The 16,622-nt window shown below is 43.1% G+C and overlaps 1 protein-coding gene across 1 annotated transcript in view; it reads left to right on the top strand.

Annotated features, from left to right (window-relative positions):
- Positions 1-7,079: 7,079 nt before the first annotated feature.
- The window catches only part of LOC118392050 (fibroblast growth factor 11), a 115,537-nt gene continuing 105,994 nt past the window's right edge, over positions 7,080-16,622 (top strand). The window contains exons 1-2 of the mRNA XM_035783672.2: positions 7,080-7,489; positions 7,808-9,035. Coding sequence (XP_035639565.1) covers positions 8,843-9,035 — 193 coding nt within the window. The 5' untranslated portion in view covers positions 7,080-7,489; positions 7,808-8,842. The remainder of the gene's footprint in view (positions 7,490-7,807; positions 9,036-16,622) is intronic.

Genomic DNA, 16,622 nt, shown 5'->3' with positions numbered 1-16,622 from the left:
ATAAAAGCTGAAATAAATTATTCTCTCTACTATTATTCTGACATTTCACATTCTTAAAATAAAGTGGTGATCCTAACTGACCTACGACAGGGAATTTTCACTAGGATTGGTGAAAAACTGCGTTTAAATGTATTTGGCTAAGGTGTATGTAAACGTCTGACCTCAACTGTATTTGGGGGACACAACCTTCTCAGCTCTGCAGATTTTGCCACTGAGAGAGAGTAATTCAATCATTTATTTTGGAACTGTATATATGTATCTTGTTTTTGTTCACAGGTCCAGGATTGGCAGAAGAATTGTAACACGTACCTGGAGCTAATTCTGCAGATAGCACTACTGGGTGATTTGAAAAATCATAGTCAATCAATCAATAATATAATACTTTTTGCAAAAATGTTTTATCTTTAATGAGAATAGAAAGGTTCAGAACTTTTGTGAAACATCACAGCACAGTTGAAAAATATATGGCAAATAGAAATCCAAGATGGATGGCATTAAGATATAGATGGCAGGGGTTGAATGGAGCTGAAGGGTGGGACTAATAACAACAAGATTGTCCGTAAAATGTACATAGGTTCAGAACTTTTGTGAAACAGCACAGCTAAAAATATATGGCAAATGCAAATCAAACTGGATGGACATCAGAAATAGAGGAAGGCCAGGACTAAAAACAAACCAAATATAACTATTGTAAAATAGATTGTCTTTAAAATGTATGTAGTATATTTAAGCTGGAAGTAGAAGCCTAAGTTTTGCTGTTCATTAGTTTACTCCAATTAGGGGAGGGGTGGTAGGGTTAATGGAAAATAAAGGAAAAAAATGTTTTTGTGTATATACACGTGTATGTATAAAGTGGCAATTTCAGCATGTCCATCTTAGTGAGGGAAAATAAGAAAAAGTGGGATGCATGCCAGCAAACCCACTACACACCACTAAACAACACATTAATTGCACTATAACAGTTTCAAACAGTGCCCAGAAACGGTTAGGGCCTACATAATGCTGTCCCAATAGCAGTCCCAACATCTTACCACCTGTCACGCTTGTCAAAATGATCGGACCAAGGTGCAGCATACATTTTGTCTTTATTAAAAATGAACACCTAAAAAACAACAACAGGAAAACGAATGTAACGTTCGGTAGGAGCTGTACAAAAACTAAGGTGGCAAAACAGGCTAGCTAAGTATGATTCCCAATCAGAGACAACGATAGACAGCTGTCCCTGATTGAGAACCATACCCGGCTAAAACACCACCACTACACCTGGCTATCAGCAGAGCCTTGTCTGGCAGCGAAACAGTTAATTCTGCCTCATTTACTGCCTTTAAAAAAACATAGCTGGTATGGCTGACTTGCTTAAACAAATGTGGTCTCTAATGACAATTGAGATGTACAAACTATGGCATAAGTTGATGACATGTGGATAAGAGGCAATCCGTAATTTTGATTAAGACATTAATGAGCGAGCTAGGATGGACGTAGTCCATATACAGTTGAAGTGGGAAGTTTACATACACTTAGGTTGGAGTCATTAAATCTCGTTTTTCAACCATTCCACAAATTTCTTGACAACAAACTATAGTTTTGGCAAGTCGGTTAGGACATCTACTTTGTGCACGACACAAGTCATTTTTCCAACAATTGTTTACAGACAGATTATTTCACTTATAATTCACTGTGTCACAATTCCAGTGGGTCAGAACCTCCGACTTCAACTGTAACTATTTGCTTAGCACATTTGAAATGTACAGTGACAGAGTTCAGATCATGGGCCATTCTTACAGTGTTCTTCCTGTACACCAAGTCAGAACCGTAGGATAAATAAAGGAGGCATATAAGCAGACAATGAAAGCTTTTGCAAAATTTGATGATTACATTTCTCTAAAACTGGTTATCGGCTACTTTGCACCACCAAGTCAGAACAGTAGGTGAAATTAAGGGGGGTAAATAGACCAAATTATTCAGGTGAGCCACATGGGCTACTAACATCTTACTAATCAAATCAAATACCATTTTATTGGTCACATACACGTGTTTAGCAGATGTTATTGCGGGTGAGACACCTGTCTTGAATGAAGGGTTGCCGCTGTATTTATGTATGTATATTTATATATGTGTGTGTTGGTATGTACAGTGTGTTTGTGTGTGTATATATATTTACAAAATATATGGGGGATTGGAAATGATGCAGACAATTAGATTCATGGAAGCTACAATGTATCTGCAATATTAAAGCTTATCTACCCCCTAAATAAAAAAATAAAAATTGCTGCAGATATTTATAATACCCTTCCCCAGATCTGTGCCGCGACGCAATCCTTTCTCTGAGCTCTATGGACAATTCCTTCGACTTCATGGCTTGGTTTTTGCTCTGAAATGCACTGTCAAATGTGGGACCATATATAGACAGGTGTGTGCCTTTCCAAATCATGTCCAATCAATTGATTTTATCACAGGTGGACTACAATCAAGTTGTAGAAACATCTCAAGGATGATCAATGGAAACACCTGAGCTCAATTTTGAGTGAATAAGGTATTTCAGTTTTTTATTTTTAATAAATTGCAAACATTTCGAGAAATGTTTGCAAAATGTTTTTGCTTTGTCATTATGGGGAATTTGTGTAGATTTATTTGTGTAGATTTAGAAATAAATAAATGTAATCTACAAGACTACAGAATTTCATATACATTATGTGTCTTCAGGAAGGCCGTGAGTTGCTTTTTCTAAACTTTTTGAGAGGAATGGGAGATTCGATATAGGCCGATTAGTATTTTAGATTTTCTGGGTCACGGTTTGACTTTTTCAAGACAGGCTTTATTACTGCCACTTTTAGTGAGTTTGGTACACATCTGGTGGCATAATAAATAACATTCATAGACAGGTACAGAATTATATCAATTTAAAATAAGAATACACTTTCATAATCAGAATAACGGCTACACTGCAGTCATCCATCCATCTTGTCTTAGTTGCTTACTGTTACAGTTGCACGTCCTGATCCTTATCTCTCAGAACCAGTTGTTCTGTAAAAACCTGTGAGAATCTCACAACATTGGGAACCGCCGTGTCCTTGGTTCTCCCGTTTGACGTCAATAGTATTCATAATAATAATGTGATTCATAGATGTTGCTGAACGCAAGTACAATGAAAACGGATGGAAATGGAAATGCGACAATTCCCCAGCTAAGGCTTCAACCACAGTTTTCACTCGAGCACCTGTGCAATTCAGCTCATAAATGAGCTACAGATGGAGTTTCCTCCCCGCCAAGGCTTCAATTTAATCCATAAATTGAATCTTCCCATTTGGGCTAACAGTAACAGAGTTAACACTGGATTGTGGGGGTTTGCAGTTGATATAAAGAAAATTCAAATGTTGGATATCCCCACTCTGGCTGGATTCCAATAGGAATACACGTCCCTTGCAAGCCAGCATAATGTTACTTTGCAGGCCTGAGTGTCAGGCAACTACATTCGGGTAAAACTATGAAATATGTATTGTTTTTTCTTAAATAATAACATTTTAATGATAACATATTTGCTTAGGATCTCACTTGGTGAAAGCCACATGACTGAAAATGAATCCAACAACCATATCACTAACAAATACAGTCATGGGTAGTAACTCTCTACGATTCACTCAAAAAAGGCAAGGCACAATGGGAAATATGCAAATAGAGCTTTACACTGAGCAAAGTGTTCATTTAAAACACTGGAGACACTGGAGAGGAGAGGAGATCATCTGATGTGTGATCTCTGGTCAGAGCTACCTGGTTGTGTCAAGCTCAGGGATTTGACAGTACTGAAACCGACACACACCAAAACACATGGACTCATTAACTCCTTATATTCTCATCTCTCCCTCCTCTTTTTCTCTCTCCCTCCTCTCATTATGTCTTCCTCTCTCTCTCTCTCTCTCTCTCTCTCTCTCTCTCTCTCTCTCTCTCTCTCTCTCTCTCTCTCTCTCAAACCCTTTATCTCCTTTGTGGTGTTATCTTTCCTTGGCCACCCTCCCTCCTCTTCTCTCTTCCTCCTGGCACTCTGTAGCAGGTCTTGGCTTGTTTGGACTGAGTGATGTCTTCATCACAAATCTCCTGTGTCTGTGGCTCTTTCCAGTTTTAAGTGTCTACCTCCCCTCAATGTGGAGCTGTGAGAAACGGGGTCCTTCTGATCCGCTGGAGTTCTGTGGTGTGAGGAGAGCTAAGCTAACTCCAGAGCCAAAAGGAGAGAGAAAGGGATAATAAGAGGGTGAGAGAGAGAGAGAGAGAGAGAGAGAGAGAGAGAGAGAAGAGAATAAGAGTGTAAGAGGATGGGAGAGAGAGGTGCAGTAGGGATATGCAGAGAAAACTGGAATACGTGTGTGTGCATGCGCATGTGTGTGTAAGTTCCCAGGAGAGGGAGAATCTTACAAGGAGAGAAAACCCAGCAGGTGAGAATCCAATCCAGGGCTTATATCCATATAATATAAGCACTGTTAAACTGCTATTACTAAACTGAAGAAAAATATTAAATGCAACATGCAACAATTTTGAAGATTTTACTGAGTTACAGTTTATAGAAGGAAATCAGTCAATTTAAATGAAAACATTAGGCTCTAATCTATGGATTTCACATGACTGGGCAGGGGTGCAGCCTTGTGTGGGCCTTGGAGGGCATAGACCAACCCACTTGGCAGCCAGGCATATCCACCTAGAAGGGTGGGCACCTGCTCGTCGAACATCTAATTCCAAAATTATGGGCATTAATATGGAGTTGGTCCCCCCTTTGCTGCTATAACAGCCTCTACTCTTCTGGGAAGATTGCTTCCCACACGATTTTGGAACATTGCTGCGGGGACTTGCTTCCATTCAGCCACAGGAGCATCTGTGAGGTCGGGCACTGATGTTGGGCGATTAAGTCAAGTTCTTCCACACAGATCTCGTCAAACCATTTCTGTATGGACCTCACTTTGTGCACAGGCATTGTCATGCTGAAACAGGAAAAGGCCTTCCCCATTCTGTTGCCACAAAGTTGGAAGCAAAAAATCATCTAGAATGTCATTGTATGCCGTAGAGTTAAGATTTTCCTTCACTACAACTAAGGGTCCTAGCCGAAACATGAAAAACATCCCCAGACCATTATTCCTCCTCCACCAATCTTTACAGTTGGAACTGTGCATTCGGGCAGGTAGGGTTCTTCTGGCATCCGCCAAACACAGATTAATCAGTAAGACTGCCAGATGGTTTAGCGTTATTTATCACTCCAGAGAACGCGTTTCCACTGCTCCAGAGTCCTATGGCGGCGAGCTTTAAACCACTCCAGCCGACGCTTGGCATACTGCATGGTGATCTTAGGCTTGTGTGCGGCTACTCAGCCATGGAAACCCAATTCACGAAGCTCCCGATGAACAGTTATTTTGCTGACGTTGCTTCCAGAGACAGTTTGGAACTCGGTAGTGAATGTTGCAACCGAGGACAGACGATTATTACACGCTTCAGCACTCGGCGGTGCCGTTCTGTGAGCTTGTGTGGCCTACCACATCGAGGCTGAGCTGTTGTTGCTCCTAAACGTTTCCACTTCACAATAATAGCACTTACAGTTGACCAGGGCAACTTTAGCAGGGCAGAAATTTGAAGAACTGACTTGTTGGAAAGTTGGCATCCAATGATGGTGCCGCATTGAAAGTCACTGAGCTCTTCAGTAAGGCCATTCGACTGCCAATGTTTGTCTATGGTGATTGCATGGCTGTGCGCTTGATGTTATACACCTGTCAGAAACTGGTGTGGCTGAAATAACAAAATCCAAACATTTGAAGGGGTGTCCACATACTTTTGGCCATGTAGTGCATATTGTTTAATAATGCACATTGATAATACTTAAACAATATGCAATCGAGTATGTCGAGATTAGCTGACTAAGCTCAAGAAATGGTAATGAGAAGCGAAGAACAAAGCAAGTATTTAATTAACATAGTAGCGTGTACAAGTTCCATAATATAAGGCAAAATCACAAGTTACAAAGCATCACTGGCATTAAAACAGGCCTTATTCTAGGCCTAAAGAGCTAAGCGTGAACAAAACATGCCTACTCAGGCCAAAGGCCAAGCAGTCTAGAGAAGAGCGTTTACATAGGGCAAGAGATCAATACCTTTTGAAGGTCTAACTTTTCAATCCATAACCATTCACCATTGACCAATCAGACCCACCAAACTACGGTAGCTTGATCAATCTGGCCCAATCTCCACAGCATGTCTCAGCATCCAAAGCCGTGTGAGGGGGATGAGGCCAATGCAGAATAAAAGCCTTTTGCATGCAGTACTTTCAAGTTCACCCTTATCTCAAGTTACCACAGAGATCATACATCAATACAGATGGCAGAAAAAAATTCTCCAGAGGACAAGTTTCAGACGAATACCAAACATGGCTACAATAGCATTATTCTAACACACATTTCTATCGAGGCATTTTGTCCTCTTTTTTATTTTTTATTTTTTTTAATTTCACCTTTATTTAACCAGGTAGGCTAGTTGAGAACACCTTTATTTAACCAGGTAGGCTAGTTGAGAACAAGTTCTCATTTGCAACTGCGACCTGGCCAAGATAAAGCATAGCAGTGTGAACAGACAACACAGAGTTACACATGGAGTAAACAGGGGGAAGGGCTAACTGGTCCTTGAGCATTATCTTGGACCATTTGCCATGCGGACCCAGGTGGAGAAGAGCAAATAAGTTGGCGCGGGTGTCTTCATACGTCTGTCTAAGTCGTTCGATAAGTGACGTTGTACCGATGACGCTGTCCTGCCTGACTCAGTGTGTCTGTCTGTCTGTCTGTCTGTCTGTCTGTCTGTCTGTCTGTCTGTCTGTCTGTCTGTCTGTCTGTCTGACTGTCCATGTCCTTGTCATATAGAGCAGTGTGGAGAGGGACTACAGCCACTGACATCCACTCTCTGTTTGTCTCTTTACACCAACATCACAGAGGGGGGGCGGGGGGGCGATAGAGAGAGAGAGAATAGGAAAGGGGGAGAGAGGGGAGGAGAGGATGGGAGAGATACAAGGAGTGAGGAGGGATTTCGAATCAAAGAGGAGGGAGAAGGAGAGCAAAGGGGAGGGCTTAGGTAAATAGAGAGCGTGTGATTGAGCGAGAGAGCGTGTGAAGCATGTTGCTGCTGCTGGCTCTGTAATGCACTGTGAGCAGAGGACGAGAAAGGAAGAGGGAGAGAGGGAGTCACACACACACACACACCCTGTCTCTTGCACGCGCACACACACAGAAACTGAGAAGTGTCTTGCTTGGGAGATTGAGAGACACATGCACGCACTCTCACTCTCTCACACATGCACACACACACACACAGGGGGAGTGGTGAAGGCAGGCTCCGCTGCGTTTTGAAGCAGCAGTGAGAGTAAGAGAGAGGACTAGCCAGTACAGAGGACAGACGACTCTTAAGCTTGAACGGACCGTCACCTACCTACCAGCCCCCAGCCGATGAGCCACAGCCACTGCCACAGCACCGTAAGAGACTACAGCTACCTGTCACCTCCATCCCTTCATCCATCCCTCTCTCCCCCTCAACTCATCAGTGTCTGTGTGAAGGGCACTCGGCTGTAGTGGTTCTGTAGTTAGCGCGCCTTGCAGAGTTGGAGATCTGAGGGGAGGATAGGCAGCAGGCGTACTGAATGTGTTCCCCCTCTCTCTCTGCTCTCGTTCTTCATCTCTCTCGCTCCCTCATTCATGAATGTCACCTCTGTCTGTGGGAACTGCTGGTATTTACAAATGTGTCTTTCTCTCTCCCTCTTCCTCTCTCTCTCTCTCTGTCACTCTTGGGGGTAGGTGATAAAAGGGGTTATGCCAGGAGAGCTTGAAAGGAAGGGAAGATCCAGCTCTCCGTCCGTCCATCTGTCCATCCGCCTCTTCATCCTCAACCCCCTTTTTTTCGGAGCCGGTATCTCAGGTCGGACGGTCCCATTTTGAATTCTTCCTTTTCTCTTGTCATTCTCTTCTTTTGATGGCGGGATGTTAAAGATCAGGTGAAGAAAGGAGGAGCTACATTGTGGACGTCTGCCAGGTCATGTCGTTTATACATTTTTTGTTTGTTGTTTTTTCAACGATCCCTCATTTGTCCTCCTCCTAACTGAATTGAAGAGTGTGTGTGAGACGCAGGATTGGAGCCTATAAGGACTTTGAGACTCATCTGTTTTGATATGATCCGGTCGTCAGGCAAATTCTTTCCTGTCCTGACGGAGCTGTATCAAAGTTAGCTGGAGCTCAAGGGAGAGGAGGGGGCCGTGGGGAGGGCCTGGGGCCCACGACAGAGCACCCGCATTGGGACAAATGCAGAGAGGGACACTGGCATAGTGGTTCTTCTCACCCACTGTTTTCTGTGTACAGGAACATGACAACAGTAGTTTTCTATTGTCCTGTTGTCATGTTGACGGAGGGAAAGTGACATACCAGGGCAACACCTGAACAACAACAACGGTAACAGCAAGGACAGGCAACCGCCATATCTAAAAGTCAACAACAGGTAAACCACCAGTGACAGCAACAATGCACTGCATCTAACCAAACCTCAATCAGCCAACACCTGATAACTTTGGGTGGGCCTTTGACAAGGACTCCACCCCTCCATCTCTCCATCCCCCTCTCTCCCTGCTGTGGTGTCCTTCTCCCTTCATCCTCCAGCGAGAATCCCCTAGTGACTGTTGACATTATATTGACATTTATATGTCAATCTAGGCAAGTTTGCTCAAAGGATTCTGGGTAATCACCCCGGGCGGTGCTCCATCGCCCTGGGTGAAAGGGCAGGGGGGCGGCCCACGGTTCCCCCCGACCACAACCGGGTGAAGAGCGGGCGCGGGCAGCAAGATGGCGGCTCTCGCCAGCTCGTTGATCCGCCAGCGGCGGGAAGTGAAGGACCCCCAGGCCAACCGGCAGGTGGCCAACAAGAGGAAGCCGTGCCCCAAGGCCAACAAGTCCCTGTGCCAGAAACAGATATTATTACTCATTTCAAAAGTCCGACTATGTGGCAATCGAGGCCGAAAATTAGAAAAAAGACCGGGTGAGTCAACACTTATATCTTTCTCTTTTCTGTTTTTTTTTTCTTTCTTTCCTGTCTTTCTTTCTTTCCCGCTGAGATTCAGGATTGTATCTTTGGCCTGGTTTATTAAAAGAAAAGCTCCTTTACCTCCCTGTTACTGAATACACACGCAGAGTATGAGTTGAGTCTGTGCTCCCGGTAGGAAGGAGAGGTGTTGTTGGGGTATTGACCAAGCGGGGACACTAGCATAAGCCCCCGTCATGTGTGGGGGAGGTCAATGGAGCTGATCACAGGTTTATTGAACTCAGGTCAAGGTTCTCTTGAATCATCAGGGGAATGGCTGGAACATCTGTTGCATTATCAGCTAAATGGAAGCGAGAGGGAATAACTACTTGTATGTACTGGTTCTGTTCAGCCTGTCTGTAGAGAATCTAAAACCTTCAGACATATATATCCAGTCACATCTGACAATACAGTACAAGTACATTTTCTGAACACCTCATTTCCCCCGTTACACCTCAAGGGTCAAAATATACATGGCAGATAATTAACCAGAAAACTGACCCCTTCACTGTCTGTAATGGCTCTGATTATTGTGTTTACGTGTCAACACGGCAGACCGACCAGCAGACAGGTCCCGGTCGAATGAACTTGACATATGGCGTAGTGATTTAGGGCCATATGAAAACGTCACTAGTCTCATTTACGATTCTGGGGGCCGTTCACCGAGGGGCCCCCATGGTAACTGGCTTGGGACTATTTCTACATTAGGTGTTGTGTAAAATAAACCGTGTGAGTGTATGTGTGTGTGTGTGTGTGTGTGTGTGTGTATGTGTTATAAACTCAGAGACACATTTAGCCTGTCAGAGTAAATCTATCAAAAGACATTTCTAGTTAGCGGTATTAAACTAGACGTGAGGAGGCATATTCCCAGACTGCTTTGGGGTCTTCGTCACTTCATCTGGTGGCGTTTGATGACCTCCTATGTAAATGTACCAAAATGATGTTTAATGGTGGCAATAGTATTTCTATGAGGTAGTGTGAGACATTGGGTTGAGCATGAAGTCTAAGACAAACAGTTCTTCAAAGGATATTCTGGCATTTGGGATGAACTCGTGGACACCATTTTTATGTCTATGCGTGCTGTAGGAAGGAAATAAGAGGTCTATTCGCAAACCAATGCTAACTAGAAAATGGCTTCATTTTTTACTATAATACTGCTTAATTGCCAAATCTCGCAGTATCCCTTTAATGTAAAAAAAAATCATATGAATATTATTTACAACATTGTGATGTTTGGAGGTAAAGAGCACACCCTGATTTTGTGTGATATTCACACACTGTGACACACATCTCGGTCCTCTTGACATTTGGATCCGGCCGTTTGGAGTGTGCTGGGTGTCAATGAATTGGATTGATTTATAGGACTGTGACGTCACCTTTAGAATCTAGTAGCCTTTTCTCGCTCAGTATACCGTCTTCTATTTAATATCATATTTCCGAGTACGATTTCAGGCATGTCATTTTAAGCATTGAATGCTCACTTACTGTTTGATTCTGTTTGAGATTTGACCTCTCCTGTGGTTGGATTGTTGTGTGAACGTTCTATAAATGTGGTGTGAACGTTCTATAAATCAGTGGTTCTCAACCCACATTAAACCAATCTGGGAAACTATTTGTAATGCTATATTGATAGTAGTTGTAGTAATCATATGATAAAATGAAATAATTCAATGTTGCCCATATTCTTGATGAAGAATGTTAAGAAGCCCTGCTCATAGCACCTCATTAAAAATGGTATCACTCTCCCTGGTTTTAGTCATTTCAGTTGAGAATCGCTGCTATAAATGCTGTGTGAACCTCCTATGAATGTCAACCCACCGTATTTCATCAGGATAATCACCATGGAAACCTTAACCCTGAACACAGCATCTGCCGTCGCGGCGACCGCACTGTAATTCCAGGTGTAAAATATGGCGGAGCACGCTCACGCTCACACCGACCGAGGCCACAGTGAAAACAGATATAAAGGCCAGGTCCTAATGGCCTGCCATTGTTTGAGACCCATTCCTTTTCTCTACAGTCTGATTGTTTTATGATCTCCACAATGGTGACATTCACTTTAAGATATAGCTGGGCCCCTGTCATTGTGGGAATATTGCTGAGAGAGAAAGACAATCATTTGGTCAGGGTGTGTGAGAAGGTGTGTGTGTGTGGTGCACGGTAACGAGGGATGGAGAGGGGAATGGAGAGAGGGGATAGCTGTGTCATGTTTAATTCCTGTATCAACTATGGTGACAGTTCAAACGTGTAGTATGTCAGTGTGTGATCTCTCCATTGGTGTGTGTTGTTTGGTTTGTATTGGTGAGTGTGGTGGTGCGGGTGATATGGGTCAATAAGTTTCAGTGTGTTTGTGTGTCTCTGTGACTGTGTGAGTGCTCCAAGTGTTCCTGCGTGAGTGGCAACGCAATCCCTTACAGAAAAACCACATGAGATGTTCGAGAATGAGGTGAGTGGTGAATGTTAGAGGGGGAATAATTAGCCACACACCTCCGAGCCATTCACATGTGAAACTTCAATTAATTTGTGATATCATTTTTGGAGCACTTCACAAGTGATATGAGGAACTGCGGTGGGTACTATCCCAAAACTACAAACTAATGCCGGCCCACCCTCCACTAATGCCGGCCAACCCGCCCAGTCAGCTGTTAAGAAGGTCAGCCTGCTCCACTGCAACCAACACTACATGAAGGAGGAATCACCACATGGGAATTACAGACACAGACACAGACAGAGAGAGAGAGAGAGAGAGAGAATGAATGGGATGATGTATAGGGCATAAATGCTGTTAACCAAACAGAATACAGCAACACCTAGACCACACATCATTTTAGGGGCACGCTCATCTATTGTGTGTGGGCCTGCATGAGGATGTCTGTGTTTGCATAGAGACAAATGATGTGGTGACAACACACACACACTCTGGCTGGCTGCTGGTGTGTAGAAAGGAAGTGTGTGTGTATAGAGGCAGCGTGTGAGCGGTTCATTCTTGCAGTGTGATTCATCAGGCCCCGTCAGCACCACTCATTAACACACCGATTTATCAATAACAGACACACACCGATTTGATCAACAACACCGTGCTCAGTTTAGAGAGCCGCCTCTCAGCCCTGCACACACACAGAGCGGTATCGGCCTGTCCCGAGGTTAACCCATCTCTTTCTCTCTATTCTCTCTCTCCCCCCTCCATCCTTCCCTCACCCTCAAAGTGTATCTTCTCTCCTTGGCTAAAGTAACCATGGCAGCGTTGTCAGTGAGCAGGGCAGTTAGTCAGGGACAAAGGGGAGCTGGGGCATTGTGTATTATGTTACAGTACATAGACCCAGGAACCAGTCTATTGTGAAGCTGATCATTTGCATCTATAACGTACAGTAACTCTAATTATTATAGCGGAGTGGCTACTATTGGGGATGAGATGACAGGCATTCACTGTTGTGCGAGGATTGTGTATGCATGATGCTTGATGCACGCAACTACATACAGTAGACACACACACACACACACACACACACACACACACACACACACACAGCAAGTTTGTCAATAAGGATATGGGTCCGTCAATAAGGATATTGCTTTCCCATTAGTGTTGTAGTGTGTGAAAAATATAACTACTGCAATAAACCACAGAAAATGTAAGTGTTACATACCACTGAACATTTGTAATTATTTCATTACGCTATTGTTTCCAAATACGGTCGCAGATCTATAAAAGTCTATGAGCTGTGAGCAAATGACAGCAAATTCTATCCTGCCGTTCAGACCACCGCCTTCCAAAAGAATTATGTCTGATTCTACCTGTCTAAGATGGCCGTACATTTCCATTCTTCAGTTCCATTGTTTTTCACTACTCACCTCCTGTTTAATGCCAATGGGACAGATGTTGTGTGTGAAATGGTGCCCAGTAGCAATGGGTTTTAGATGATCACATTTGGTCTCACTAATGATCAATGAGTGTAAATGCTGAAGGTCCTACCTGACTGATTTATGGTTTTATGGTTTTATGTGGTTTTGGGTTGGACGTCAATCATCGTCCACGGGCATCTATGGGCGATGACTTTGGGGGGGGGGCTGTGTATAGTAAAGGCATTATTTGGCATGGATTGGTGCGATGCCATGGTACCAAAGTGGGACAGAGAGAGAAGGGCAGTCGATTTGGGATCGGAATAACAGTGCTTCAGATGACCTTCAAAGTAAGAGGGACAATACACACTCACACACACACGCACGCACACACACATGCACACACACACAATCTGTGACAGGTGTGCCACTGATATCAGTATGTCAAACAGCTCAGGGGTCATCAATGCACAATTAACCTGTTACACCATCTGTATCGGTGACACACACACACACACACACGGGAAGAGTGCCCAATTAGTGCTCGGTGAGAGCATCGACATGAATAGGTGACAGTTCCATGGTACCAAAGTGGGACAGAGATTGGAGCACTTGATTTTGGATCAAACAACTGCGCTTCAGTTGACCTTCAAAGTAGGAGAAAACATAGGGACAACACACACACACACACACACACACACAGTCAAAAACTGCACTGCAACAACAGGGCTCGCAATTTTAACAAATCACCACACTTTTACAGCATATAATGGTGGAATCAAGCAACACGTCAACAAACGTTTTTATGTGACAAATTGGACAAAATCATCACAAATTGTCATGCAGAATGTCATGATTGCCGAAGCAAAAATCTAACATTTTGGACCGCAGCTACCACAAAAACAAAATCCAATTATTTGGTCCAAAAATCTGTAGGGACTGATTGATCCTGTCTTGTCATGTACCATTTATATTGGCACCCTTGCACTTTGTTCAAGTAACTCACAATTTTCCCTAAAAATAAGTATTTGTTCTCCACAATTCTTTATTTCACTGTTACAGAACCTTTGTTTTTGATTCAGAACTTAATATATCCATTTAAATCAGAAAATAAGCAGGATCTGCATTGACAAAATTGACACCCTAGACTTAATATTTGGTAGCACTGCCTTTGGTCAAAATTCAAGCGCTTCCGATAACCATCGATGAGCTTCCTGCACCTTTGTACTGGTAGTTTGGCCCACTCCTCTTGTGCAAACTGCTCCAGTTCTCCCAGATTAGAAGGGGGCCTTCTCCCAACTGCTGTTTTCAGATTTCTCCAAGTTTGAAATGGGATTTAGATCTGGACTCATTGCTGGCCACTTCAGAACAGTCCAGTGTTTCGTCTTGAACTCATCCTGGGTACTTTTTGAAGTATGTTTGGGTTCATTGTCCTGATGGAAGACCCAGGACCTTTGACAGAGATCCAGCTTTTTGACACTGGGTCCAACATTGGGTCCAACATTGCACTCCAAAATACCTTGGTATTCTCCTGATTTCATGATGCCATGCACACGTTCAAGGAACCCAATGCCAGAGGCAGCAAAGCAACCCCAAAACATCACTGAACCTCCTCCACGTTTGACTGTAGGGAAGTTGTTATTTTATCTGAAGGCTTCATTTTGTTCTCTGTAAACATTGAGATTGTGTGCTTGACCGAAAAGCTGTAATTTGATATCATCTGTGTGTTTTGTCAAATTGCAGCCCAGCTTTCTTATGTCTTTCTCTCAGCAATGGGGTCCTTCTGTGTCTCCTACCACATAACCACCTTTCATCGAGTTGGCGACGGATGGTTGAGTTGAAACTGTCGTACCTTGTGTCTGAAGGTCAGCTTGAATCTGTGTGGCAGTTGATCGAGGTGATTTCTCCACAATTCAAACAATCCTTGGCTGCAATCTTCCATCAAGTTCTCTCTTGCTGCCACGTCCTGGGAAGTTGGCGACAGTAGGCTTTGGACTTAAACTTCTTGATAACATTACGTACGGTGGAAACAGGAACATCAAGGTCTCTGGAGATGGACTTGTAGTCTTGAGATTGTCCATGCTTGCCTATAATCTTGTGTCTGGCCTCATCAGATAGTTCTTTGGTTTTCTTTCTTTTGTCCATACTCATTGTGGTTACACACAGTGACACAGAACAGGAGAATGAGTCCTTTTCTCTATTCAAACTGGTTAAATACATGATTTTTATACTGCAGACAACTTCAACTCAGCACAGGTGAGTTCAATTCCAAAGTAAATGAGAATCACCTGTTTGAAATCTAATTATTTCTAACTACTTCTAGAAGGTGCCAATAATATTGTCCGGGCCATTTTAGGATTTCTTTGTGGAATTTTTTGTGTGTTTTTTTTTCAACTGCACACCGAAGACATACATATGTGAATACCAAAATAAGCTTTAATTTCAACAGTTTTCTGGAAGAAATGCAGCATTATTTGAAAAAAGTGCAAGGGTGCCAATATTGTTGGCCACGACTGTATGTAGTTGGCAGCCTTCTCTCTCATTGTGAATATGTGACTCAAGCACATGCAGGTAAAAGATGTGTTTCTGCCAAGGCAGCATCTTCCTCTCTCCCCACCTTCTTGACTCAATGTCAAAAATGAGCAAGTGGCGAGATGACATGAATGAAGCATTGTCCCTTTAATCATGTCAGTATTAACAGAGGAAAGAGAGGAAAGCCTACATTAGCATTTTCAATTTGCCTGATTTTATGCACACACAGATGTGCATACGGTGCATCCGGAAAGTATTCAGACCCCTTGACTTTCTCCACATTTTGTTACAGCCTTATTCTAAAATGGATTAAATCGTTTTTTTCCCCCCTAATCAATCTACACATAATACCCCATAATGACAGAGCAAAAAATGGTTTTGTGAATTTGTAGCAAATGTATAAAGAAAATATATATTATCCTCAATCTACACACAACACCCTATAATGAAAATACAAAAACAGGCATTTAGAAATGTTTGCAAATTTAAAAAAAAAAAAAAAAAATTGAAATATCACATTTAGATAAGTATTCAGACTCTTCACTCAGTACTTTGTTGAAGCACCTTTGGCAGTGATTATGGCCTCTAGTCTTCTTGGTATGACGCTACAAGCTTGGAACACATTGGGGAGTTTCTTAAGCTCTATCAGGTTGGATGGGGAGCGTCGCCGCACAGCTATTTTCAGGTCTCTCCAGAGATGTTCGATCGGGTTCAAGTCTGTGCTCTGGCTGGGCCACTCAAGGACATTCAGAGACTTGTCCTGAAGCTACTCCTGCGTTGTCTTGGCTGTGTGCTTAGGGTTGTTGTCCTGTTGGGAGGTGAACCTTTGCCCCAGTCTGATGTTCTGAGAGCTCTGGAACAAGTTTTCATCAAGGATCTCTCTGTACTTTGCTCTGTTCATCTTTGCCTCGATCCCAACTGGTCTCCCAGTCCCTGGCCTGAAAAACATCCCCACAGCAACAGTTTTCAGCTGTGCTAACATAATTGCAAAAAGGTTTTCTAATGATCAATTAGCCTTTTAAAATGAAAAACTGGGATTAGCTAACACAACTTGACATTGGAACACAGGAGTGATGGTGGCTGATAATGGGCCTCTGAACGCCTAAGTAGATATTCCATTAAACATCTGGCGTTCCCAGCTACAACATTAACACTGTCTACACTGTGTTTCTG

Source organism: Oncorhynchus keta, chromosome 13 (genome assembly GCF_023373465.1).
Source record: "Oncorhynchus keta strain PuntledgeMale-10-30-2019 chromosome 13, Oket_V2, whole genome shotgun sequence".
Classification (NCBI taxonomy): Eukaryota; Metazoa; Chordata; class Actinopteri; order Salmoniformes; family Salmonidae; genus Oncorhynchus; species Oncorhynchus keta.
The sequence above is the reverse complement of the archived record's forward strand: the minus strand, read 5'-3'. Positions and strand labels throughout refer to the sequence as shown.